The following is a 27,773-nucleotide window of genomic DNA, read 5'->3' as shown; positions in this document are numbered from 1 at the left end:
TCAAAGTTTTAATCAAATGCAAACCAGCAAAAATATCAGTAAAATATTTTTAATGCCTACAATTTCTTATATACATAAATTGCAAAACTTTCACCTGTATATGCAAAAGTATATTCTCTTGCAGGTCAACAGCACCAGAAAACAAGCTAAGCTACCTAAAAATTTTTTTAACTTGATTTGTCCATTATGTAAAAGACAGGATGGATTTAATAACTCCAAAGAAATCTCTATCTCACTCTTAATCATACACTAAACGTCTGAATATTTAATCACATCCACTCAGAAAATAAATAGTAGTCTAATATATTCAATACATTGAAAATAAAACAGCCAGTCTCTCTTCATATATTTATTCTCTTTCCAAACATGTTTTGGTCTCCTGCTATATCTCAGAAATTTACTAATAGCTGCTTTAAGTTACAAAATACAAAACAATTTATTTCTTAGAGAAAATCTTGGGGATTATATTAAAAATGAAAATTTGAGTTCCCACATCCGTCTTTTGAGACGGAGTCTCACTCTGTCACCCAGGCTGGAGTGCAGTGGCACTATCTTGGTTCACTGCAACCTCCGCCTCCTGGGTTCAAGCGATTCTCTTGCCTCAGCCTCCCCAGTAGCTGGGATTACAGGTGCGTGCCACCGCAGCGGCTAATTTTTAAACTTTTAGTAGAGACGGGGTCTCACCATGTTGGCCAGGCTGGTCTCGAACTCCTGGTCTCCAGTGATCCGCCCACCTCGGCCTCCCAAAGTGCTGGGATTACAGGCTTGAGCCACCAGGCGCCCGGCCAGACTTACTTTTTTGTTAACGGTCTTTGAACGGTCTTTGAACCTTTTCACGGCACACATGTAAGGCTGCCTGTGACATGTGGTACCCTGGCCTCCAACTGGACATAACTGCATTTATAGTTTAGAGAAAATACAAAGTTCTGAAAGTAGCCTTAAAAGAAGTGCTCTTTGCTTTGACATACCAATATCAAAAGCAAGTGGGACTGTGCAATCAGAGCCATGAGTTTTATGAAAACTACTTTCCTTTCACATCGTTTGTTAGAAAATGCCACACCCATCATCATGTAACATTATTACAATCATGAAATATTACTACATTCGTGATTAACATTACCCAAAAGGCACATCTTCAAATGTTGAATTAAGAAAATCCAAAAATTAAAACAGTAGAGAATACATTAAAAATCAAGCATTTAATTTGTAAACCTTAATGAAATAAGAGCCTACTCCAGTTTCTTCAAAGGTTTGTGAGCTTTTTATAAGAGTGGTCAGGAAGTGCAGAAGAACAACATGGAAGACAGGATTTGGAAACAAGTCCAAAATTTAAAAGACTTAACCTTTTTTTTTCTTTTAAATGAGACACAGTGCTCTTTTATAATGTTGATGCAAATCAACATTTATATTACAGAAATGCACTCAGAAGTAACAGACACACAAGGTTAAAACCTGATTCTTCCCACTAAGTTCTGGAAATTTATTCTAATATAATGGTGCCTTTCTGTACAAAGAACGGTACCATATCATAAATTTACTACTAGTAAATTTTAAGCCACCAGAAATCTTTCAGCTGTGACAAGCACTTGATTGTAATGACAGATTTCAGAGTCTGAATATTGAAAAATATATATATCCAATAAAAAATTTTTGAAGGGGGAATAAAAGCACATAAATGGCAGCAGAGGAATTGGTGTTCTAAGCCTGTTTTATTACATGGGACATCACACTACCCTTAATTTCACTGAAGGTATCTGAGATGGGTGAGATAAAATCAATAGGATTTTCTGCTACCATTGTAACAGTTCTATATGTAGTTACAAAGGGTGTCATTCCTAGTGATGATGACACCTTTCATGGGATTCAACTTAAAAATTAAATCCTTGCACTTTCAAAGTTTGAAACTCAATTCAAAATGAGTCAGTCGTAAAAGCCTGGCTCATATGGTCCCATTAAGGGAGGCTAACAATGGTAATCTATAATACCCAAACTTGAAGAATAAAGACTTTATGGATAAAAAGGAATAAACCAAAACATTTGGGCCGTTGAAGTATAAGGGCCTGTTGTAGGACAATCCCTTCTACTTCCTAATCTCCCCCATACAATGGCTTAAGATAGCCAGAATGTTTATTGTAGAAGGTTTATTATTCCTACAAGCTTATGTCTCACTTCCCCCAAGCCTCCGTACTTACAGTCAAGGACAAATGCTCTCTAGCATCATATCTCATTTTCTGTTGCTGACAGTTCTTAAGACTTGGCTTCCTTCCAGCCTGATCCTAAGTCAGCCTGACTGGAACTACTTGGACTTGAAGCTTAAGGGATATTAAGTCTATATTTATGACTTTAAAAAGGGTGAAAATGAGTTTCCACAGCTCAGTAAAATAACGGTAACAAGGAACATCCCTTCCTACCTGGGGAAAAAAATCTCTTCACAGTGCATAGTTTGAAATCAAAGTGCAATATGGGCAAAAAGAGAAGGTGGTGCTCTCGATACCATAAATTTAGTTTTTGGTTTTCTGCCATTAATATTTGCTAACAAATTCAAGCTAAAAAATGAAGTCATTAATGTCACGAGGTACGGGGGCACCTTGGGATTTCAAAATATTTTTATGATGGGGGAGGAGAAGAGGGGGGAGCCTCACATGTTACTTCCTTATTTTATAAACTATTACTCTTTCAAATCTAATGTTTGGATAAAATATTTTTTCTTCAATATAAAAATGAACTTTTTTAGATAAAAATCAATCAGCACAGTGACTTTGTCTATCTTACACTAAAGCCAACATAACAGTAAATCTGAAAGGAAAATTTAGAAAACAATATTATACTGTTATAACCTGTATTTTAACTTGAAAATTTTTTCATTAATTCTAGCCACCTAAATTAATAAGTAAGAATGCTCAGCATCCAATCCATGAATACAGAATTTATTCTACTTTGTACTTCAAAGTCACAGGATGACATCATATGATAGTTATAAATTCTACTCTACATTTTCAAGTTCTCAATCCATAGATTAGGACAAGTCACTTTATTGCTGGCAACATTCATGGAAGGTCCAGGTTTCTCATAAAAAGACTAAGTTTGATTGGGAGCAGGGCAGTGCCCTACTCACAGATCAGCAGAATTATAGAAATCAAGAGACAACCTTTTTTTTCCTTTCAAAGTAGCAAAGGAACAATAAAAGATTGGCTGACTGGTGACTGGCCCCACATAAGAGTGCATAGCTCATCAGGATCAAGGCTGGCATCTGTGAACAGTTAACTTCATAAGAGCACATGTGGGCATTATATCATCTGCATTACAGATTTCACCCTGGAAAATATCTGAAAATATTTTATGCTCAAATGACAGCCTGCAAATGACAGTATGCATTCCTTCTCCTTGAGTACCCAAGTATAAATCTAAAATGATAAGGGGACTTCTTCAGTCTGAAGGCAGGAAATCCTTGCAGCAGAGCAGCTCTAGAATTTCACAAAAATAAAAGCAGCAGCTAACGCCTCTTCAGCTTCTTGGCCCTTCGACGTTGCATTTCTTCTTCTTCACGTCTCATTTCCTCTAAGTCCTCTTGCATACCTAGTCTTAAGCTGCCAAAGAATTTTTAAAGGGTATTTGTCAATATACATGAGATGATCAGTTTCCTTAAAAAGAATGAAATTTCCAACTGGGAGCTCACATAGATTGTGCTGATGCTGTCAAAATGCTTCAAGGCTTTACCACTGAAAACAAACTAGCAGGGATATTTTTTTACCAGGGACCACAGACCCAAATTGTAGTGGGAAAAAGAACTCACACACCACAAAAACCTTAGTATTTCCATTAAAATAATAAAATATAAGTTTATCTCAATAGCTTTTAAAAATAAACAGCAAGAAGCATTTATTCATTAACATTCTATTCTTGTTCTCTTCCAACACTTTAGTTTGAAATTTTATGGGCAAGAGGGAGAAAAAGATTTAGTATTCTGGCTTGAGGCTGAGGTGAATTATTTACCTATAATAACACTATGGCTGGACACGGTGGCTCACGCCTGTAATCCCAGCACTTTGGGAGGCCAAGCCAGGCGGATCACCTGAGGTCAGGAGTTTGAGACCAGCCTGGCCAACATATAGTGAAACCCTGTCTCTACTAAAAATTACAAATATTAGCTGGGCGTGGTAGCGCACACCTGTAGTCCCAGCTACTTGGGAAGCTGAGGCAGAAGAACTGCTTGAACCCGGGAGGCGGGGGTTGCAGTGAGCTGCAATCATGCCACTGCACTCCAGCCTCGGCGACAGAGTCTTAGACCCCATCTCTTAAAAAAAAAAAAAATGAACCACTATAAACAAAGTAATTACTTTTTACCCCAGTGGAGAAATTATCATTAGCTTACTATCAGATAGCCAAACAGAAATCAGAGGAAATATAATATACCTATATCCCTGAGGCCAGCAATGTTACAGGTTACCAAGATTGAGATGTGTCTGATGCAGAAAGAAAAGCAAGAATTTGGCCGGGCGCGGTGGCTCAAGCCTGTAATCTCAGCACTTTGGGAGGCCGAGATGGGCGGATCACGAGGTCAGGAGATCGAGACCATCCTGGCTAACACGGTGAAACCCTGTCTCTATTAAGAAATACAAAAAACTAGCCGGGCGAGGTGGCGGGCGCCTGTAGTCCCAGCTACTCGGGAGGCTGAGGCCGGAGAATGGCGTGAACCCGGGAGGCGGAGCTTGCAGTGAGCTGAGATCCGGCCACTGCACTCCAGCCTGGGCGACAGAGCGAGACTCCGTCTCAAAAAAAAAAAAAAAGAAAAGCAAGAATTTGTTACAACAGGATTAGGGAAAGCGTCTAACATTTACTGTGTATCCACACATGTGAGGCACTACACTAGGCACCTTGTACACATGTCTTAATCCTCGTAATACTTAAATGAGTAAAACAGTATATTCTCATTTTACAGAAGAAAATAGGCTGGGCATGGTGGCTCACATTTATAATCCCAACACTTTGGGAGGCTAAGGCAGGAGGATTGCTTAAGCCCAGGACTTTGGGACCAGCCTGGATAACAAAGCAAGACCCCATCTCTTAAAAACAAACAAAAAAACCAGTGACGGTCCAGTGCAGTGGCTCACGCCTGTAATCCCAGCACTGTGGGAGGCTGAGATGGGAGGATCACTTGAGGCCAGGAGTTTGAGACTAGCCTGGTCAACATAGTGAGACCCCATCTCTGCTAAAAAACAAAAAAACAAAAACCAGTGAAAAAACAGAACTGTTAAGGAATTTGTCTAAGGCCCTACAGCTAGTAAACAGGATTGGAATCCAGAATTCTCTGGCCCAAAGCCCCAGTTCCCAATGGTGCAACTGTAGCTATAAGCAGAAAGGAATTTTTAGGACATTTTTGCACAAGTGTGTTAAATTTTATGCTTACCTCTTTGCTTCTTCCTTCTGCTGCTCTTTCCAACTACTTTCCATGTAACGTAAGGCATAATCACTTTCATCTTTGTATCTGACAAAAGGAAATCAAAATGATAAAAAGAGAAAACTTCAATTTTCAAAAGGAACTACGTCCTCTCATTTAAAAAATCAGTATCTCCTTTAAAACTAAATCAAGCACACATTTAGAATTACTCCTTGCTTGGCAGCGAGTGACGGGAGTGGAGGATGGATAGAGGTAGGTTTCTGAAGTAAAGACAAGTTTTAGATAAGCCCTTATTACCCTCAGAGGGCAACTATTCTGAAGCTAATGTTCATGAAGGTACCAATCCTACAGTGCTTCTTCAACTCACTCACCTACATTTACTTGATAATTTATATTAAAATTTGAAAGCACAGTATATATGAAAATTATTTTATATATAATAATCTAATTTGAGCTTCATGACCATCATGAGGTGGGGAAAGACTTTAGACCAGAGGAAACTGAAGCAGATAGGTTAACGGACCAAGAACATACAGCTTGTTCTTTCAAGAGCCAATCTACTTCTACTACACTAAGCTGCTTCAATCTCACTAAATATGTATCTTGTAACAATGTAAAAGGGTTATTTTTTGTTCCTCATGCAAATAACTACAGAAACTATTTTGAATTAAATATAAAATATTTAGTGCTACAAGAGTACATTTATTTAAAATAACAATCACACAAGGGTTCCTAATTAAGAATTATATTCAGTGCCTCTACTATTAGTTTATTACCCCATGACATTAATTATTTAAAATAAAAAAAGGATGTCATAGTTATCTGAATCTTCTTTAGTCTTACTTTTTTCGGTCATAACCAAAAATTTCTCTAATGTGCTTGGATATTTCTTCCTGAGGCTCTCCTTCATCTTCGATAAAATCTTCCATTTCAGAGTCGTATTCATCATCATCATCTTCCTCTTCATATTCTCGATGCCTTTTGTAACCAGTAGGGAAGGGAAGCCTTTGAGGACCTAAGAAACCATAAAGAATATTACAACTTAAAATAGTTCCAATGCAGTTCTATGTAAACTGAAATTGTGAGTCATCATTAAGATGGTATCCTTAAAAACCAAAGCAAGCAGGCTGACCCTTAGCACGGAGTCATCATCCTTGCTGTGTCATGGTATCCAGGAGGAACAGCACTCTTGTTTTATCCCAGGGCTTACCAGAAATGTCTTGTTACATTTTCTAGCTTAGTAGTGCCAATATTTCTGAATTTATAAGATCAGTAAAATTTCTTTTTTTTTTTTTTTTTTGAGACAGAGTCTCACTCGTTGCCTAGGCTGGAGTGCAATGGTGCAATCTTGGCTTACTGCAACCTCTGCCTCCCAGGTTCAAGCAGTTCCAGTTCTCCTGCCTCAGCCTCCCGAGTAGCTGGGATTATAGGCATGTGCCACCACGCCTGGCTAATTTTGTATTTTTAGTAGAGATGGGGTTTCTCCATGTTGGTCAGGCTGGTCTCAAACTCCCAACCTCAGGTGATCTGCCTGCCTTGGCCTCCCAAAGTGCTGGGATTACAGGAGTGAGCCACCGCACCCGGCCAAGATCAGTAAAATTTCTAAAAATAATACAGTTTACAAACCTCCACAGAATCATTAACTTTTGCCAAGTAAAGACCAAAAGTAGCAGCTACCATCTACTATAATCACAATTTCATTTAAAAATTTAAAGTTGAATGAAGTATGAATGATTCTCAAGATTATATTGTTCAAACTGAGTAAGTTTGACTGTAGGAAAAACTCACTACATCATCCTTATTTTTGTCATTCTGCCAAAAGACTGATAAAAACTTTGCATTTTTTTAATCAAATGCTTTGATTAAGACAGGCATTGATCAACAGCCCAGCATCTGGGAACAACTACTTTCTAGTTTTTGATTACAGACACTTCTTTTGTTCTTCTACGGTTGTTATAATATGCATGGCTTGTCTCCCTAGCTTAGTTTCTCAGCCTTAGCTCAATGACATTTCGGACCAGATAATTCTTTGTTGTCAGGGGGCTATCCCATGCACTGTTTGTCAGCAGCATCCCTGTCCTCTATTCAGTAGATACAAGTAGCATCCCCCATAGCCCCAGTTGTGACGATTGCCAAAAGTCCTCTGGAGGGCAAAACTGCCCTTGTTAAGAATCAATGGTCTAGCTTAACTAGGAAATTTAAAACAAGTAATTCAATCATTGGTTCCTTTTTATATTCTCCATGGAGCCTAACAAGTGCTTTAATAAATGCCTATTAGCATAAAGCAAGTATGACCTAGCAGCTAGCAGGTGCCACCAGTGATCACACACCTTGGGACAGTAGATTCCTGAAGGATCAGTGTTTAGGACCTTGATACTAACCATTATAACAAGCAGAAACACAAGTACAATCTAAAAACAGTTCCTGGCACATAATGGGTGCCCAAGAAATACCTGCTGAATAAGCTTTCAATTACACTCTGATCCCTGAAGACAAGTCTCTTTAGTCCTCAGGAAAAAGTAGATTAATTCATCCATTGTAGCATACATATATAAGTCACGTACATTCACCCTGAATGTTCACAAATCACAAAGCTAAGTTTATCACACTTGGGGACGTTTCAAGGGTGAACACAGAGATCCTAGACAAGTCTCTTTCTAAAGACCTTTCCAAGCCATGATCATTAAAGGAACTCTCAGCAGGGCATAGTGACTCATGCCTATAATCCCAGCAGTTTGGGAAGCTGAGGAAGGCGGATCTCTGAGCCTAGGAGTTAGAAACGAGTATAGGTAACGTATTGAGACCCCATCTCTATAAAAAATAAAAAGTTAGCCAGGCATGGTGGCACACGCCTATAGTCCCAGCTACTTGTGAAGCTAAGGTGGGAGAACTGCTTGAGCCTGTGACTGACCCTGTCTCAAAAACAAAAAAAAAGGAACTCTCAACCACAGGGCAGATAAAACATCATGATTCTATCAAAACTACAGTACATTAAAGGACAGCATATGAGGGGTTCACAGGGTCCCTGATAATATAAAAACTCTTTCCAATTTCCTAATGCCAAATATATACTCCTTAGGGTGAGGGGAACTTTTACCTTGGGCAGATCTGTAGCCAGATAGGGGAGGCTTCATTCCATTCATCTGTCCGTTGCTGGACCGGCTAATGATATTCTTGGAAGAAATTGTTTCGGAGACAACAGTGCACTTAGGCTTTATTGTGGGACCTGAGCTACTAATTGTTCGCCCAGGTCTCAAGCTGCTCACTGGTCTTCCTGGGACTGAACTACTGATAGTCCGTCCAGCTGGAACTGAGCCACTTACGGATCTCCCAGGGCCACTGACAGACCGCCCAGTGGGGCCTGAGCCACTCACTGGTCGTCGAAGTTCACGTGGACTGCTCACAGGTCGGCCAGGGCCATGAGAGCTGCCCAAGGGTCTTGCAGAACTACCTGAACCACTGATGGGTTGCCCAGGGCCACTTGAGCTGCTTGCAGGTTGTCCAGGGCCACATGTACCACTGACTGTCCGCCTAGAGGGATTTGAGTCATTGGTTGGCTTCTTGGACCCATTGATTGATCGCTCAGGTCCTGAGCTGGAGCTGCCATTCTGGTGCTTAGGCACAGGGCCAGAACTAACTGTGGGTCGAGCAACCCCTGTGCTGGGCTGCCCAGGGGCTGAGCTAGAGCTGCTGCCTGGCTGCCTGACACCTGGACTCTTAGCCTTATTGTGTGGGGTGACCATGGGCCCAGGCCTGGAATGGCTAGGATGGGATGGAGATTTTTTGGCTTTGTGCTCAATAGCAGATTTCTGAGTCCTGCTAGCAGGAGTCTTTGGGACACTTGGTGAAGAGGTGCTGGAATGAGGCTTTCCAGCTCCATTGAAAACAGGTCTGTCGTGGCCCTCACGAAGTGAGGGTTGGGAGCTATTGCCAGATCCTGCCTTGATCCTCTCTCCTGGCATGGATTTTGATGAAGACCAAGCAAGGTGTTTCTCATTGGCCATGCTGGGTCTTGATTTCTTTTCAGCATGAGGAAGGGGCATTCCTTTGGAAGAAGGATGCCTGTCTCCAGAACCTTTGCTTAGTTTTGTGCCCACACTTTCTTTCTGAGAGGGTGCCTTTTTGGACACAGTTGGAGGTAGTTTTCCATCTGTCTCAAGTTTTTTTCTCCGATGCTTTCGTTCAAGGAATTCTCGCTCCCTAAGTTCTTCTGCAGTCATAGGTCGCTCTTCTGATTTCTTCACTACCTTGATTTCCACTGGTTCAAACTGCTTTTTCTCAGCCAGCCTGAGTAAATCAGTGAAGTTCATAGGTGGTGGGGCACTTTTAAGGGGGACCTTTGGTTTGCTTTCAACTTTGGGAGGTTCTTGCTCTTCCTCATACTCCTGCTCTGACTCTGCGTGATTGTACTCAAGGAATTCATTCTCTTCTTCCATTTCATACTCTCGGTCGGTTCCCTGGCTGGTATGGCTTTCTGTTGCCTGCCTCTTCTTTGACTTTTCCTCAATAGGAATCCCATTGTAACCATGGAAATTATCCTTTGTCCTCTTGGCCATAGCTCTTGCTTTCTTGTCATGTTTGAGCTCAATTCGCTTTTTCACTAGTTCCTCTTTTCTCCTTTTCTCCTCTAAGGCTAAAACGGACAAAACAAGAATATGTTATTATTTCGAGATCTCAAGATTGCTCAAGTGAAAATACAATATTCAGGTTACAGTTTGAAGACATCTAGGAATCAAATGAGGAAGTCATTTGAACAACTATCAAATGAGTCATCTTTACATAATGAGTGGGAGACATATGGGTTTTTCTATATGACTAAAGCAAGTGGGAGACTTACTTTTCAGCTTTAAATATAGAAAATACTTCAAACCAAATACATCACCAAGTTAAAAGAACATTAATATCCCCTTAGCAGTTGTTATTAATTACGATTCAATGAATACTTAAACATATTGAATCAGTTTCTTTGTATCTGCATGAAGAACTATTTGAGATAAAGACTTTAAAACTTATCTCTAGTTTAGCCTTTTAGATAGCATTCTGTTAATAAAAATTAAAACACAGGCCGGGCGCAGTGGCTCAAGCCTGTAATCCCAGCACTTTGGGAGGCCGAGGTGGGTGGATCACAAGGTCAGGAGATCGAGACCACAGTGGAACCCCGTCTCTACTAAAAATACAAAAAATTAGCCGGGCGCGGTGGCGGGCGCCTGTAGTCCCAGCTACTCAGGAGGCTGAGGCAGGAGAATGGCGTGAACCCAGGAGGCGGAGCTTGCAGTGAGCCAAGATCGCGCCACTGCACTCCAGCCTGGGCAACAGCTTGAGACTCCGTCTCAAAAAAAAAAAAAAAAAAAAAAAAAAAAAAAAAAAATTAAAACACAAAATGGGTAGAAACACTTTCAGAACCAAAGTTAAAGAATGGAGTTCTTATTGGGGATTTACTATGGCCAATTAGAAGACATGGCTACTAACCCCCAAAAATCTGTTACTTCAAGGGGAGAAAAAAAGAAAACGTTTATACAAATGATCAAGATAACATATGTAAAGCCATGAATATAGTCAGTTAACCTGGACACACACACACACACACACACACACACACACACACACACACACCCTCCCAAATCTGTTGACCTGTTATGTTTTTATAAACAGCCACTGGTTTAGTACAAGCTAGATGTGAAGATGGAAGACTTTAAAATTGAGAATAAGGCTATAGATACATACCTTTTCGTCTAAGCTCCTCTTCTTTCCTTTTAAGAAAAGCTTGTACAGCTGCTGATTGGACACCTTTAACTTTTGGGTCTTTTTTTGGAGGCCCCACTGCCAAACTATACCTTTTCTAAAAACAGAAACAGTAAAAGTTATAAGCAATTCAACTTTTAAAATATATTATTAGGTATAAGGCACTGTGCCAGGTAATAAGAGGTATAAATGTTAACTGTGAAACCTATTCTGAATAACTGAGAGATCATATAACCCATAGTAAAGCTTAGCTATAAAATTTCAGACTAAATATTTATTACGTATGATGATTTTTGGGTACAAAGTTTCTATGTAACATCCCAAAATAATGCATAAATGAACAATTCACAGAAGCATTGTTTTCAGGCTATTTTCCAAAAAAGTACCTGGACTGGGTAACTAAATCACCACCTAGAAGAATCGATTATTTGTGTTTTAAAATTCTGATTTAGGCTGGGCTCAGGGGCTCACACCTGTAATCTCAACACTTTTGGATGCTGAGGCGGGTGAATCATGAGGTCTGGAGTTCAAGACCAGCCTGGCCAACATGGTGAAACCCTATCTCTACTAAAAACACAAAAAATTAACTGGGCATAGTGGCAGGTGCCTGTAATCCCAGCTATTTGGGAGGCTGAGGCATGAGAATTGCTTGAACCCAGGAGGCAGAGGTTGCAGTGAGCCAAGATCCCGCCACTGTACTCCAGCCCAGGTGACAGAGAAGACTCCGTCTCAAAAAAAAAATTCTGATTTAGGCCAGGTGCAGTGGCTCACACCTATAATCCCAACACTTTGGGAGGCTGAGGCGGGCAGATTACCTGTGGTCAGGAGTTGGCAACCAGCCTGGCCAACATAGTGAAACTCCATCTCTACTAAAGATACAAAAATTAGCCGGGCGTGGTGGCGCACGCCTATAATCCCATCTGCTTTGGAGGCTGAGGCAGGAGAATGGCTTTAACACAGGAGGCAGAGGTTGCAGTGAGCCGACAATGCACCACTGCACTCCAGGCTGGCGACAGAGCAAAACTCTGTCTCAATCAATCAATCAATCAATCAATAAGTAAATGTATAAAATTCTGAGTTTAAAAATAGCCTGCCTTAGAATGAAGCATTTCGAAGTCCAACTTTTCAAACAAACAGAAAAAACTACTCCTCACAACTATTTTCTCTCCTGACTACTCCAGATGATTTTCTAGTAGGGACTCATAGCTACGTGTGTTATTTCGCCTAGAACGTGGAAACATTGAAGTTTTACTTTGACCACACACAAAGACTAGGGGCAAACCACAGTAAAAAAGCATTTCAAAAAATCTATGCAATAAAGGCCCAATTCCCGGCAACCTTTAACTGTAGCTCTTATGTTCAGTAAATGTTAATTTGCCTCACAAACTCTTTTTCAGACAGGTTCCTATAACACCCCAAAAATGCTCAAATTATCCTGGCACAGATGAAGCCTCTGGACCTCAGTTTTTATAGAACTGCATCAAGAAAATACTAAACTCAAGTAATATTAATTTGAACTACAAAAGGAAAAATATTTCCACTTTATAAGTACCTATTATGAGAGAAATATGATGAACATAGAGCTAAAATAAATTCAGACCAGGGATGATTCACCTCTAGGACCATTCCAAATTAAATCCAGGAAATGAGATTTTTAAAGTATCCTCCTTTTTTTTGTTTTGTTAGGCAGATGCATTCTCATCGAATGTACCTGTTGCTGTGGCTAGCAGAAAAAGAAACATGTCCAAGAACAAATTGAGACAACTTAGGAACCAAAAAACTATTCCCAAATATGTATGAAATTCTTGGAGGAAAACCAAAAGATATGTGCTTACTCTACGGCTGCCAAATACGACATATCTTGAAACAGGCTGGAAGTTCTGAGTAAATTAGTCTGCCAACGAAGCAGCTAGCCAAGGAAGCAGGCTCTAATCCAACCTGAAAATCTTGCATGATGGCAATGCTGAGAAGTGACATATCCCTAATAGAGAGAAATCCCAAGACAGCATCCAGATTTCTTTCCCAGTCACCCTGGCTAGGCCACAATCAGATCCTTTAAAGTCCGTATCTTTGTAAATTTAATTTTAGACTCTTTCCATAGTGGATAGGGGCTCAATATTTAAAGGAGAAAAAGGAGAAGGAAAGGGAGAGGAGAAAGAGAATACTAACTAGATATATATAAAATTGTCCTTGTTTACAAGAAAAGAACCATAAACACAGGTCTTAATCACAAGCAACTTACATTTTCATTGTGGAAAGGGCACCATGAATATGATTCAAATTAAGACATACAAAAACTTGTAAGCAGAGGCACACACTCAGTCTACTCCATCCCATTAATGGATTTGGAAGCAGAGGAAGGTGGATTTTTTTTTCACCAACACTTAAGATTTTCCTGGCCAGTTGCAGTGGCTTATGTCCGTAATCCTAGCACTTTGGGAGGCTGAGGTGGGAGGATTGCTTGAGCCCAGGAGTTAAGAGCCCAGCCTGGGCAACATGGTGAGAACTCATCTCTTTAAAAAAAGAAAAAAGCCGGGCGCGGTGGCTCACGCCTGTAATCCCAGCACTTTGGGAGGCCGAGACGGGCGGATCACGAGGTCAGGAGATGGAGACCATCCTGGGTAACACGGTGAAACCCCGTCTCTACTAAAAATGCAAAAAATTAGCCGGGCGAGGCGGCGGGCGCCTGTAGTCCCAGCTACTCGGGAGGCTGAGGCAGGAGAATGGCGTGAACCCGGGAGGCGGAGCTTGCAGTGAGCCGAGATCGCGCCATTGCACTCCAGCCTGGGCGACTAAGCGAGACTCTGTCTCAAAAAAAAAAAGAAAAAAAAAGGCTGGGTGCAGTGGCTCACACCTATAATCCCAGAACTTTGGGAGGCTGAGGCAGGCGGATCACAAGGTCAGGAGATCGAGCCCATCCTGGCCAACATTGTAAAACCCCATCTCTACAAAAAATACAAAAATTAGCTGGGCATGGTGGTGCCTGCCTATAAACCCAGCTACTTGGGAGGCTGAAGCAGGAGAATTGCTTGAACCAGGGAGTCAGAGGCTGCAGTGAGCCAAAATCATGCCACTGCACTCCAGCCTGGCGACAGAGCAAGACTCATCTCAATAAACAAAAAACAAAAATTTCCTGTCCCTGTCCATTATATAGCTCATAGAGTTATAAAGCCCCATACAAATTAAAGCCCCATACAAGGTTTTCCCCAAGAAAAATGCAAATACATATATTAGCGTTACTTATTTAAAACAGGACTGGTTTGCTGTCCAAATAACCCAGCACTGAGCACTATCTAACATGATTTTGGGATAGGTATCTTTTGTCTTAACCTGGGACTGCAAGAGATAGAAAGTGGGATATGACAAACCAAAAAGCTGCTCTTGACTGAATACTGGTATCCAAAAGGGAAAACATCAGTGTCAATGGGACATAATTAAATGCAGTGTTTATTAGCAAGCTTCAGTCATTTGCATACTACCTTTATGATTTTTGCCTTTGTGGTATACTACCCCTACTATTACTTACTAATTTAAAAAAATATACAGAGTTGGCCGGGTGCGGTGGTTCATGCCTGTAATCCCAGCACTTTGGGAGGACAAGGCAGGCAGATCACTTAATGTCAGGAGTTCAAGACCAGCCTGGCCTCGAACTCTGGTGAAACCCCATCTCCACTAAAAGTACAAAAAATAGCCAGGCATGGTGGCTCATGCCTGTAGTCCCAGCTACTTGGGAGGCTGAGGCACAAGAATCACTTGAACCTGGGAAGCAGAGGTTGCAGTGAGCCAAGATCACGCCACTGCACTCCAGCCTGGACAACAGAGTGAGACTTGTTCTCAAAAAAAAAAAAACAAAAACAAAAACAAAAAACTCAGACTAACATCATGACCTATTATTACAGCTTTACCTCAGCAATAATATCCATAAAATGACTGACTTGAACAGCTAGTTACATTTTTCCAATTCATATAAAAATACATACTATTAAGCCAGGCACGGTGGCTCACACCTGTAATCCCAGCACTTTGGGAGGCTGAGGCGGGCGGATCACGAGGTCAGGAGATCGAGACCATCCTGGCTAACATGGTGAAACCCTGTCTCTACTAAAAACACAAAAAAATTAGCCAGGCGTGGTGGCAGGCGCCTGTAGTTCCAGCTACTAGGGAGGCTGAGGCAGTAATTGCTTGAACCCAGGAGGCGGAGGGTTGCAGTGAGCCGAGATTGCACCACTGCACTTCAGCCTGGGTGACTGTACTCCAGCCTGAGTGAGAAGAGCAAAACTCCATCTCAAAAAAAAAAAAAAAAAAAGAAAGAAACAAAACACTGACTTAGGGAACAAAAATACAGGAAAGGTAGAAAAGGAAGGTGGTGTTCAGGGACTCAGATTTGCTTTGAAAAGAATAACAAAGGCTACTTTTAGCTTTTTTTCAAAGTATACACCTATTCTCATCAATTTATATGTTGATTTCAAATTCTGCCTTTTTAAACACCTCTAATCATTAAGGATACTTAAGCTGGTCTCACGTTTAACCCAACAACTTTGCAGTACTTGTTGTCCTGTCCTTATGATGCAGAAGAAATTCAATAAATCTATGCAATGTCTATTTTGTTGATCTTCTAAACAACTTAAAAAGCTAGCAGTAAGGCAAGGTCAGCGCTGCTTTAATGAGGCTTAATCTTGTTTATATGAACTGAGCCATAATCAATTAATTTCTTATATCCTCTGTAGCTTAAAAATGTACTCAGTCCAGGCATAGTGGCTCATACTTGTAATTCCAGCACTTTGGGAGGCTAATTCGAGAGGATCGCTTGAGCACAGGAGTTCAAGACCAGCCTGGGCAACATAGGGAGACCGTCTCTCCAAACAATTTAAAAATTAGCTGGGCACAGTGGCACACACCTGTGGTCCCAACTACTTGGAAGGCTGAGGCAGGAGGATTGTCTCAGCTAGGGAGGTTGAGGCTGCAGTGAGCTGTGGTTGTGCTATTGCACTCCAGCCTGAGCAACAGAGTAAGACCCTATCTCAAAAAAAAAAAAAAAAAAAAAAAAACTCAACGGCACAAATACCAGTAAGATATTAAAACACTCTTAGACAAAGTTTAGGTTCACAGCCTAAAAAAAAGACTGGGTCACTACAGATCATCTTTATATTTTTGGAAATATCTTTGAATGGCTGGGCACAGTGGCTCATGTCTGTAATCCCAAAACTTTGGGAGGCTGAGGTGAGAGGACTGATTGAGCCCAGGAGTTCGAAACTAGCCTTGGCAGCATACTGAGACCCCTATCTCTACAAAATATACAAAAATTAGCCGAACATTGTGATGCACACCTGTAGTCCCAGCTATATAGCTGATGTGGGAGGATGACTTGAGCCCAGGAGGTAGAGGCTGCAGTGAGCCATGATTGTGCCACTGTACTCTAGCCTGGGTGACAGAGCAAGACTGTCTCAAAAAGAAAATCTTTGAGATATAATTCATATATCACAAAATTCATCCATTTAATGTATACAATTAAATGGTTTTTGATATACAGCTGACCCTTAAACATGGTAGCATGGGATGCCACCACCCTGTGCAGTAAGAAAAAATTCTGGCTGGGAGTGGTGGCTCATCCCTGTAATCCCTGCACTTTGGTAGGCCAAGGCAGGCAGATCACCTGAGGTCAGGAGTTCAAGACCAGCCTGACCAACATGATGAAATCCCATCTCTACTAAAAACACAAAAAATTAGCTGGGCGTGATGGTGCCTACCTATAATCCCAGCTACTCAGGAGGCTGACGCAGGAGAATTGCTTGAATCCAGGAGGTGGAGGTTGCAGTGAGCTGAGATCACGCCACTGTACTCCAGCCTGAGCAACAAGAGCAAAACTCCGTCTCAAAACAACAACAACAACAACATTCCATGTATAACTTTTGACTCCCAAAAAACTTAACTACTAACAACTCAAAGTTGACCAGAAGCCTTACTGATAACATAGTCAATTAACATACATTTTGTACATCATGATATACCTTTTTCTTAATTGTTTTAAATATTTCTAGGCTATGTTCATCTGCAGGTTTTTTTAAGTTGTCACAAATTTTTAAAAAACTTATTGGAAAAAAATCCACGTATAAGCGGGTCCACACATTTCAAGCCTATTTTTTTTTTTTTTTTTTTTTTTTTTGAGACGGAGTCTTGCTCTGTCGCCCAGGCTGGAGTGCATTGGCACAATCTCGGCTCACTGCAACCTCCACCTTCCGGGTTCAGGCCATTCTCCTGCCTCAGCCTCCCAAGCAGCTGGGACTACAGGCGCCCGTCACCACACCTGGCTTTTTTTTTTTTTTTTTTCTTTTTGTATTTTTAGTAAAGACAGGGTTTCACTGTGTTAGGCAGGATGGTCTCGATCTCCTGACTTCATGATCCGCCCGCCTTGGCCTTCCAAAGTGCTGGGATTACAGGCGTGAGCCACCACGCCCAGCCACAAGCCTATGTTGTTGAAGGGTCAACTGCATCCACAGAGTTGTATAACCAACACCACCATCTGATTACAGAATATTTTAATCATCCTCCCAAAAAATCTCTTGGCTTTAGCAATGACTCCACGCTCTCGTCTCCCCTCAGACCCTGGCAAACGCTAATCTACGTTCTGTCTCTATGCATTTACCAATTCTAGACATTGCATATAAATGAAATCATATGTGGCTATGATGGTTAATTTTATATGTCAACTTGACTAGGCTATAATACCCAGTTATTTAATCAAACATTAAGTGTTACTGTGAAGGTATTTTGTAGATATAGTATCTACAATCAGTAGACTTTAGGGTAAAGAAAACTACCCTCCATAATGTGGATGGGTCTCATCCAATCATGACAATGAAGGCATAAGAGCAAAACCCGAGGCTTCTAAGAAGAGGAATTCTATCTCAAACTACAGCATGAACTCCTGCCTGATTTTCTAGCCTGCTGGCTTGCCCTAGAAATTTCAGACTTGTCAGGCCTCCATAATCAATTCTCTAAAATAAATCTTACTGGTTCCACGGAGAACACTGACAGATACAGTAGCCTTTTGTATCTGGCTTCTTTCACTAAGCATGTTTTCAAGGTTCATGTTGTAGCATGTATCAATATTTCCTTCCTTTTTGTGGCTGAATAATATTCCATTGTATAGATATACCATGCATTATTTTTATATTCATCAGCTGAATATTCGAACTGTCTCTACTTTTTGGCTATTATGAATAATGCTGCTGTGAACATTTGTGTACAAGTTTTTATGTGGATGCACCTCTTCCTTTCTCTTAGGTATACGACCACAGATCTTTTTCTCATTGGGGTTGCAATAGACCCTGGTATCAAAAGATGTGTTGTAATAAAATATTTTAAAAAACAGTTCCCCACAGGCGTAGCCCAGTGGAGAATCATTTTTAAAAAGAGAGAGAGAAAAAAAAAAGAGCTTCAGGCTGGATTACATTGCATTCTATTTAATAACCCAGAAGAACTATTTGGCACTTCCCCTCGCATCACACGGTCATATTTAGTCCTAGCAGCAGCACATCAAGATGGACCCATCAATTCTGAATCTGATTCAAGGCACCAGGCTGCTTCATTGTTTGAGCTTCATGGAAAGCAGCTGGACAAGAGTTTCTTTTATCCTAAGCATATCCATTTTATTTCACTGCAAGCCAACTCCGTCATTCTGCTACACCCCAATGAATGATCCACCACAGTGAAATTTGTCATTTAAATACAACATCAGAGATTTTGCCAAGATTTGTAATTCTGAAGTCAAGAGCTTTAGAAAATTTTAAGCCACTTTAAGACATATCTGTTCCTTGCATTTAAACTGTATCATCTAGGCCAGATTAAGAAAATAAGGAGACATCAGTCTAGAAATATGTGTACAACAAATACTGTATGTTATGTTGGAATCAATAGTCAATCCCTGGCCAGCGCGATGGCTCATGCCTGTAATCCCAGCACTTGGGGAGGCCGAGGCGGGTGGATCACCTGAGGTCAGGAGTTCAACACCAGCCTGACCAACATGGAGAAACCCCATCTCTACTAAAAATACAAAACTAGCCAGGTGGGATGGTGCATTGCCTGTAATCCCAGCTACTCGGGAGGCTGAGGCAGGAGAACTGCTGGAACCCGGGAGGCGGAGGTTGTGGTGAACCGAGATTGTGCCACTGCACTCCAGCCTGGGCGGCAGAGCAAGACTCCATCTCGAGAATAAACAAACAAAAAAAAGTCAATCCCTCCATGAAAGCTGTTCTTTACCCAGGAGATAACATATTGTTTCAATTGTAGAAAATATAAATTTATTGATGGCTTTACATAAGAGATTTATAACTGGTTAGAATTAGAAGTTAGGAATATTCAAAGAATGCTACAGCCTTAACTTTAATAATTACCACACAGTTTTAAAAAATTTTCTCAGAACATCAGAGTCAGAGAAAGAAAGTAGGCCTGGAAAACCAATGGTTCCATTAGAACTGCTTAGCTGGATGGCTAAGAGGATAAAAATTAATAACCTGCACCAAAAGATGCTATTCATAATTGCTATGGAGTTAAATGTAAACGGTACTGTTATTGTGTTTATAAAAACATACCTGATTATAAAATGTAATAATATCAGATAGGTGTCTCATGGAGTCTCTAGTCCAACCTCTATGTTAGAAATGGCCCAGGACACCTGTGTATTTACTGGCAATCACACAGTTTATAGCAGAGTCTGAATTAGAATCCAGATCGCCTAACTCAGCCCCAAAAGTGTTCTCACTACAACACACCTCACTTCTTTTTTTTTTTTTTTTTTTTTTTAAAGAAATACATAGGGTCGCCGGGCGCGGTGGCTCAAGCCTGTAATCCCAGCACTTTGGGAGGCCGAGACGGGCGGATCACGAGGTCAGGAGATCGAGACCATCCTGGCTAACATGGTGAAACCCCGTCTCTACTAAAAAATACAAAAAACTAGCCGGGCGAGGTGGTGGGCGCCTGTAGTCCCAGCTACTCGGGAGGCTGAGGCAGGAGAATGGCGTAAACCCGGGAGGCGGAGCTTGCAGTGAGCTGAGATCTGGCCACTGCACTCCAGCCTGGGTGACAGAGCAAGACTCCGTCTCAAAAAAAAAAAAAAAAAAAGAAAGAAACACATAGGGTCTTGCTTGATCTGTCACCCAGGCGGCCGGAGTGCAGTGGCATGACCTTGGCTCACTGTGGCCTCAAACTCCTGGGCTCCAGTGACTCTCCCACCTCAGGTTCCCGAGTAGCTGGGACTACAGGCACACACCACCACTGGCTATTAATAATTTTTGTATTTTTTGTAGAGATGGGGGGGTCTCACTTTGTTGCCCATGCTGGTCACTTCTAATTTAACTCCAACACTTTTTTTTTTTTTTTTTTTGAGATGGAGTCTCACTCTGTTGCCCAGGCTAGAGTGCAGTGGCGTGGTCTCAGCTCACTGCAACTTCCACCTCCTGGGTTCAAGCAATTCTCCTGCCTCAGCCTCTTGAGCTGGGATTACAGGCGCCTGCCACCACACCCAGGTAATGTTTTCTATTTTTAGTAGAGATGGGTTTCACCATGTTGGCCAGGTTGGTCTCGAACGCCTGACCTCATGATCCACCCACCTCGGCCTCCCAAAGTGCTGGGATTACAGGTGTGAGCTACAATGCCTGACTCTACCACTTTCACCTCTAGTTTCTAATTTAACTCTAAAACTTGGATCCCTAGTTCTAACCTCCTTTCCCTAATTTCCACCTGCCTCTTGGATAATGCCAGTACTTCAGAAAGGTCTACAACTGTACTTCCATCTTATCCTCCCTCACCTTCAGAGTCTACTTCTGTTAACCATGCTGGCACCCTCCTAAACAAGCTGTAAACATCCTTCTGCCTAACAGTTTCCAAATGATTTTGGTTTGGCCTCTACTGTATACTAAGTAGAGGCCATCAGACTCTACTGTATACTAAGAATGTCATTTAAAAAAAAAAGAGTTACTGCCTAAGGCTGGAGTTGGGGATAGGGAATTGGATGGGTTCAAGCTGTGTAGGTAACAACCTTCCTCACTATACCATCCTCAGTACACGTCCCTCATTCAACACAAGCTCATGATTAACAGCAAGAACTCTGGAGCTAATCTGCCTGGATTAGATTCTCTGCTCTACCATATCTAGCTTTATCACTTGTTAGCTGTGTGACCATGGGCAAGTTACAGGCCTCAGTTTCCTCATTAGTAAAATACTCTTCATTATATGGTTATTATGGTGATTAAATTAAATATATAAAGTGCTTAGAACAGTGCCTGACACAGAGTAAGCACTATAAAGGTTAATTGTTACTTAGAAAGAGATTATCTTGGTAGTGATGGGGAAGGGAAATAACAGAAAATCTATGGGAATAAGGTGAATAGTCGTTTCTAAAAGACCCTCTCCCTAAAACACCAGTTGAGAGGTACTGCTCTAGGTTAGAAATCCAACACTGCCCCAGACATGAGACAAGTAATCTTCAAATCTGTGAAAGAAAATGGAGAGTCTTTTTGGGGCTTCTAAAGGTTGTTCAGCCCTGAGGAGGTTGACTTTGGAGATGGAGTCTTGGAGCATGACCTCTTAATTAAAATCTATGGGTATAAAAGATGTGGCACTGGAATGTTTTAAAAGACAGCTCCCCTATCCCATAGGGGTAAGCCCAGTGGAGAATCATGTTTAAAAAGAAAAACAGTCACAGGCTGGGTTACATTATATTCTATTTAGTAAGGCAGAAGAACTATCTGGCACATAAGAGAATGCATAGATCCTGAAATACACACATTTTGAAATTTTCTGCTGTAGGATTATTTGTCTGCTTTGTGGAGTCTGCGTCTTCCCAGGTAGCCATCCTCAAACTGCACTCAAATAAGCTCAATATCATATTGCCAGGACCTCATTATTAAGGTTAACGGATCCAAGGGTGGGGAGCAATCCAGTTACAATCAACCAGTTAGATCAAACGTTACCTGCAGAAAAAAGTCATCTACAGAAACTTTTTGTTGGCCCACAGTGTTTTTTAAAAGAAAATGTAACTACTATGCAAATTGTAGGCTTCTTTTAAATACATGGAGCTTGGCACCTATCATTTTTTATCCAGACTACTTCAAGAATTTACATTATCTACCTGGCCCCTGAAGACATCTGAATTTGCTGTCCTAGTTAATGTCCTGGGCTCTTACTTTCACTACCTATGGTTCTTATCCTTAAGGGGCTATAGGCAGACCCCCAAATTCTGGTATACCTGGTACCACATGAAGGTTTGCCCTTTACCTTTTGGTTTGTGGCGGTGGAGGGTGGGGCGGGGTGGGGGGAGGTCACACCAGAGCTTCAGTAGCTTTTCTGGTTATTTTTCAGTCTCACTGGGAGAAAGACCATATATGTTGTCTTATGCTTTACAAGCCATCAATTATAGCTATGTGATGGCTGGGTGCCGTGGCTCGCACCTGTAATTCCAGCACTTTGGGAGGCCAAGGCAGGCAGATCACTTGAGGCCAGGAGTTCGAGACCAGCCTGGCCAACATGGCAAAACCCCATCTCTTAACTGAAAATACAAAAGTTAGCTGGGCATGGTGGTGCACAGCTGCAGTCCCAGCTACTCAGGAGGCTGAGGCAGGAGAATCGCTTGACCCCGGGTGGCAGAGGTTGCAGTGAGCCCAGGTCGCATCACTGCATTCCAGCCTGGGCGAGAGTGAGACTTTGTCTCAAAAAAAAAAAAAAATTACAGCTATGTGAAGCCTGTAAGAATCCACATTCTAAGCTCTAGTATTCTACCAAAACAAGTTAAACTACTTTGTTTTTCCTACTGGAACCCAGGGAGGAAAATCAAGTGCAAGTTTACCAAAAATACCTTTTGTCCTTTATATATAAACAGAGCCAGTGACGACAACTTGTTTCATCACCTGAATCAGTGGTTATTATGTATTCAGTTTTCCACCGGGAAATAATAGTGTGCCTAATATTTCTGGGCCTGATGCAATTCTACCTTTTACATAAAAAAGTATTTCTGTTAAAAAGAAACAAAAAAATGATGATTAGGGGAATACTCATAGCTTCTCAAGACAGATACAACAGGTACCTTTAAAAAATAAAGCTCTGGCTGGGCGCAGTGTCTCACACCTGTAATCCCGGCACTTTAGGACGCCGAAGCAGGTGGATCATGAGCTCAGGAGATTGAGACCATCCTGACCAACATGGTGAAAACCCGTCTCTACTAAAAATACAAAAATTAGCTGGGTGTGGTAGCATGCGCCTGTAATCCCAACTACTCGGGAGGCTGAGGCAGGAGAATCACTTGTATCCAGAAGGCGGAGGTTGCAGTGAGCAGAGACAGCGCCACCGCACTCCAGTCTGGTGACAGAACAAGATTCCATCTCAAAACAATAACAACAACAAAAAGCTCTGCAAAGAGTCTGAAGGGCTGAGTGGCTGTACAGGTGTTTGAATTTTAGTCTAATAATTGCTAGTCACTGGATTTCCTTAGCATAGTAAAGGTCTGACCTAAGAACTCTGAAGACTTAAATTCTGAGCATTAGCTGTGATAGGTTCCAAATGAAGGTGGGAGGAGGAGTTGGCGAACAGGGAAAAATTGAACCAATCAATATAGAGAGATGCAGCCTAGCTGTTACTGCAAAGCCTCTGTGGTTCTCAGATCAATTAATCAAGTAAGTTCATCTCAGCAGGGTGTTTATAGGGCAGGGAGGGGGTACAGCTGTCTTTTTTTTTTTCTTTTAATTTGAGACAGAGTTTTGCTCTGTCACCCCGGCTGGAGTGCAGGGGCATGATCTCCATCCACTCACTGCAACCTCTGCCTCTCAGGTTCAAGCCATTCTCCTGCCTCAGCCTCCTGAGTAGCTGAGATTACAGGTGTGTGCCACCATGCCTGGCTAATTTTTGTGTTTTTAGTAGAGACAGGGTTTCACCCCGTTCGAGAGGCTGGTCTCGAACTCCTGACCTCGGGTGATCTGCCCACCTTGGCCTCTCAAAGCTCAAAGTGCTGGGATTACAGGTGTGAGCCACAGCGCCCGACCAGAAATAAAGCTGTTAATTGATATGATAGTCCCCAACTCTCTATTTGTTTTTATAATTGTGAAATATCATAGACATAGTACAGTGTAAGAGATTATTACAAAGCAAGTATCCTTGTAAGCCACCATCCAAGTCAAGAAACATTTCAAGACAGGCCTGGCTCAGTGGTTCACACCTATACTCCCAGCAAGTTTGGGAGGCTGAGGTGGGCTGATCACTTGAGGCCAGGAGTTTGATACCAGCCCTGTCTCTATTAAAATACAAAAAAAAAAAAAAAAATCAACTGGGCATGGTGGTGCACCCCTGTATTCCCAGCTACTCGGGAGGCTGAGGCAGGAGAATGGCTTGAATCTGGGCGGAGGTTGCAGTGAGCCAAGATTTCACCACTGCACTCCAGCCTGGGCAACAGAGACTCCATCTCAAAAAAAAAAAAAAAAAAAAAAAAAAAAAAAAAAAGAAAAGAAAAAGCTTTATTTCTTTTAAAATAGATAACAAAAAAAAAAAAAAGAAAAAACGCTTGATTTCTTTTAAAATAGATAGCAAAAAAAGAAAAAAGCTTTATTTATTTTAAAATAGATGGAATAAATATGTGAAAATGTTAATATGCTAAATGTGGGGTTTGGGTATACAAGAAATGCGTTAACATTCCTTATGTTTGAAAGTGTCCAAATTAAGCTGATAAAGAAAAAGTAAATGGAATAGTTAGATGAATCAAGTTACTGCAAATCAAGTAAAGCATGAAATTTGGCTGGGTGTGGTGGCTCACACCTGTAATTTCAGCACTTTGGGAGGCCAAATTGGGCGAATGACTTGAGGTCAGGAGTTCAAGACTAGCCTTGCCAACATGGTGAAACCCTGTCTCTACCAAAAATACAAAAATTAGCTTGATGTGGTGGCGAGCGCCTGTAGTCCCAGCTACTCAGGAGCCTGAGGCAGGAGAATTGCTTGAACCCAGCAGGTGGAGCCTGCAGTGAGCTAAACCCATGCCACCATACTCCAGCCTCCAGCCTGGGCGACAGAGTGAGACTCCATCTCAAAAAAAAAAAAAAAAAAAGAAAGAAATTTAACTACAGTCTTATGGGTCTATTCCTCAAATAGTTTCTTTTGTGACTTTAATTCCATGTAAAAAGATAAGAATTATAATGCTGGTAACTAAATCAAACTTCTAGGCTTACTAGCTTTGGCGGGGAGGGGTCAGAGAATGCATGATTCATAAAATATATGGCTATATTATCAATTTTTTTTTTTTTTTTTTTTTTTTTTGAGACGGAGTCTCGCTCTGCCGCCCAGGTTGGAGTACAGTGGCCGGATCTCAGCTCACTGCAAGCTCCGCCTCCCAGGTTTACGCCATTCTTCTGCCTCAGTCTCCCGAGTAGCTGGGACTACAGGCGCCCACCACCTCGCCCGGCTAGTTTTTTGTATTTTTAGTAGAGACGGGGTTTCACCGTGTTAGCCAGGATGGTCTCGATCTTCTGACCTCGTGATCCGCCCGTCTCGGCCTCCCAAAGTGCTGGGATTACAGGCTTGAGCCACCGCGCCCGGCCTCAATTTTTTTTGAGATGGAGTTTTGCTCTTGTTGCCCAGGCTGGAGTGCAATGGCACAATCTCAGCTCACTGCAATCTCCGCCTCCTGGGTTCAAGCGATTCTCCTGTCCCAGCCTCAGCTGGGATTACAGGCGCACACCACCATGCCTGGCTAATTTTTGTATTTTTAGTAGAGACAGGGTTTCATATTTGTCAGGCTGGTCTTGAACTCCTGACTTCAGGTGATCCTCCTGCCTAGGCCTCCCAAAGTGCTGGGATTACAGGTGTGAGTCATTGTACCCGGCCATCTATTAAATTTTAAATTACTTTTTCCCCCTTTTTGATTCCTCTGTTATTCCAATCATAGATAATGCATATATTATGAAATATACACATATTTTGAAATTTTCTGCTTTAGGGTCATCTGTCTGCTTTTCTCCCAGCAGCTACTGGCTTTCAAAATAAGAAATGACAGTTCTGATTCTTCCATAGAACAGTCCTGGGCATCAAAGCTAGTCTTTGACCTCTACTGAAATTCAATAAGATCTAGAATGAAATATAGACCAACTTATGCAAAGATGAATGGTAACTAGACCCAATATTGATTCATCTGGAAAATTTACAGATGCTTCTAGAAAGTAAATCTGTTGATCTGGGTTTCAAAGGTTTGATTCTATACCTTCAACATGCGAAGCTTATGACTCACGGCTTAGAGGAATGGTTATTCAGAGTTCTTGGGATAGGGGATGGCTGTGTATGTGTGTGTATACACATATTTATAAACAAATACAGACCTTTTTCAGATCAATATTTTCAAAGGGATAAAAGAATGAACTAGCCTCAGAAGACAAAAAAAAAGAGGCAGAAGAGAAAAAAATGAATATTGCAATATACGAATATCTAGGAAATGCAGAGCACTTCGTGGGAGCTCATTTCTAGCTGAATTGACTTTGAGAGTCGTTTTAGTTCTACACCTCACTGCTCAAACCGCAGGCATCACCATGCAACTTATCGGTTTACAGCTGTGCTGTGGGTACCATCTGAAAATCTGGAAATGATTAGCTTATGCAAAACAGCCACAACCCCCAGAAACCAGGCGCTCTCCACCACTTTACCATTTAAGTCTTACACCACTCTTGCGACTGTAAGCGAATTGACAAACATCTACTGAGCAAATGGGACCTAGATTTTAAACAAAGACTGAAATCTGGAAGGCTACAAGTAAACGGAAGCTGAAACTAGCTCGCCTATTCTGTTGGCCAAGAATTTCGTGGAATCTGCTAAACTTCTCTTCCCAAAAATGATACTCATCTCCTGGGAGGTGATAATTTAATCACCTCGGTGGCTGAGTGGGTGGGGCCGCGTCAGAGAATTCTTTCAAGAAATCACTAAACGTTTGACTTGAAGATTGATGAGAAACCAGCCAAAAGGCTATCAGGCCAAGGACCCCCAACCCCCCTAACTCCCTTACATACATACTTCCTTCCCAATCTCTGGGCTGAAGTTTATGCCGAAGCCAAAAACTACCAGCGCTAGAATCCACTGCGTGCCAGGCACAGCTCACTCACCGCTTTCACGCAGTTCTAACTAAAACACCCAAACCGCAAAGTCCCTGTTGCAGGGGTAAATAAGCCGGCAAAACCCATTCACAGGATGGCTCCCGCATCTCGTCCAAAGCCCTTTTCCCCCGAGTTCCCAAGAGTATAAATCCAAGAAGAGAAAATAAGGCGTCCAGGTCTCTCCTCTCCCGGAGCCGATAGGTGGCTGCCTAGAAGTTCCATTGGCCACACATACTCCGAACTTGGAAGATTAGGGTCCCCCTACATGACGCCCCAGCTGCTACTTACCGGCACATTGTTTACACCTTGTCCCTTGGAAGCTATCAGGAGAATTTCTCTGAAGTCCATGTTGGGCCGAGGCGGGAGAAACTGGGCCAGGTACTCGGAAAGGACTGACAGCGCACCTAACCGAGGAGCCCAGCTACAGCCAAGTGCACTGCCTCGGCAGCCCTACTGCCACCCCGCCTCTGCCGGACCACTTCCGGCGCCTTCCTATGCCGTCTGCCCGCCCCCTTCCCTCC

General features: G+C 41.9%; 1 protein-coding gene across 1 annotated transcript; it reads right to left on the bottom strand.

The window, feature by feature from the left end:
• Positions 1–33: 33 nt before the first annotated feature.
• LOC105486988 (SPT2 chromatin protein domain containing 1) lies at positions 34–27,773 on the bottom strand. The gene is made up of 6 exons (XM_011750217.2): positions 27,541–27,773; positions 11,123–11,237; positions 8,496–10,031; positions 6,242–6,413; positions 5,408–5,485; positions 34–3,587 (listed from the first exon to the last, which is right to left on the bottom strand). Exons 1-6 carry the CDS (start codon positions 27,598–27,600, stop codon positions 3,494–3,496), a joined length of 2,055 nt encoding a protein of 684 aa, XP_011748519.1. The 5' UTR covers positions 27,601–27,773; the 3' UTR covers positions 34–3,493.

This window comes from Macaca nemestrina, chromosome 12 (genome assembly GCF_043159975.1).
Source record: "Macaca nemestrina isolate mMacNem1 chromosome 12, mMacNem.hap1, whole genome shotgun sequence".
Lineage (NCBI taxonomy): Eukaryota > Metazoa > Chordata > Mammalia > Primates > Cercopithecidae > Macaca > Macaca nemestrina.
The sequence above is the reverse complement of the archived record's forward strand: the minus strand, read 5'-3'. Positions and strand labels throughout refer to the sequence as shown.